Source organism: Merops nubicus, unplaced genomic scaffold (genome assembly GCF_000691845.1).
Source record: "Merops nubicus isolate BGI_N331 unplaced genomic scaffold, ASM69184v1 scaffold46905, whole genome shotgun sequence".
Classification (NCBI taxonomy): domain Eukaryota; kingdom Metazoa; phylum Chordata; class Aves; order Coraciiformes; family Meropidae; genus Merops; species Merops nubicus.
Window position 1 is genome coordinate 1 of NW_008612492.1, and position 234 is coordinate 234.

The window sequence follows — 234 nt, forward strand, 5'->3', positions numbered from 1 at the left end:
CTCCCCTCCTAGTCCCTAGCCACGCCGCGCTTTCCCTAGGTCTCCGGCGGCCAGGAAGAGAAAGCTCGTCCCTAACGGCCCCCAGGCGAAGGGGAAGCAGTCCTCCAGCAGCGATGACAGCTCCAGCGAGGAGGAGAAGATGCCCCCAGCCAAGAAACCAGGTGGGGTTTGTGAGCGGCCCTAGGGAGGGCCAAGCCTGCGTTTGACACTGGCTCCCCAGCCGCAGTGGCTCAT

The 234-nt window shown here is 65.0% G+C and overlaps 1 protein-coding gene across 1 annotated transcript in view; it reads left to right on the forward strand.

Annotated features, from left to right (window-relative positions):
- Positions 1–40: 40 nt before the first annotated feature.
- Positions 41–234, forward strand: part of LOC103774162 (nucleolar and coiled-body phosphoprotein 1-like) — a gene marked incomplete at its 5' end in the record, with an annotated part of 8,808 nt that continues 8,614 nt past the window's right edge. The window contains one exon of the mRNA XM_008941549.1: positions 41–161. Within this exon, the coding sequence (XP_008939797.1) occupies positions 41–161 (121 nt within the window). The remainder of the gene's footprint in view (positions 162–234) is intronic.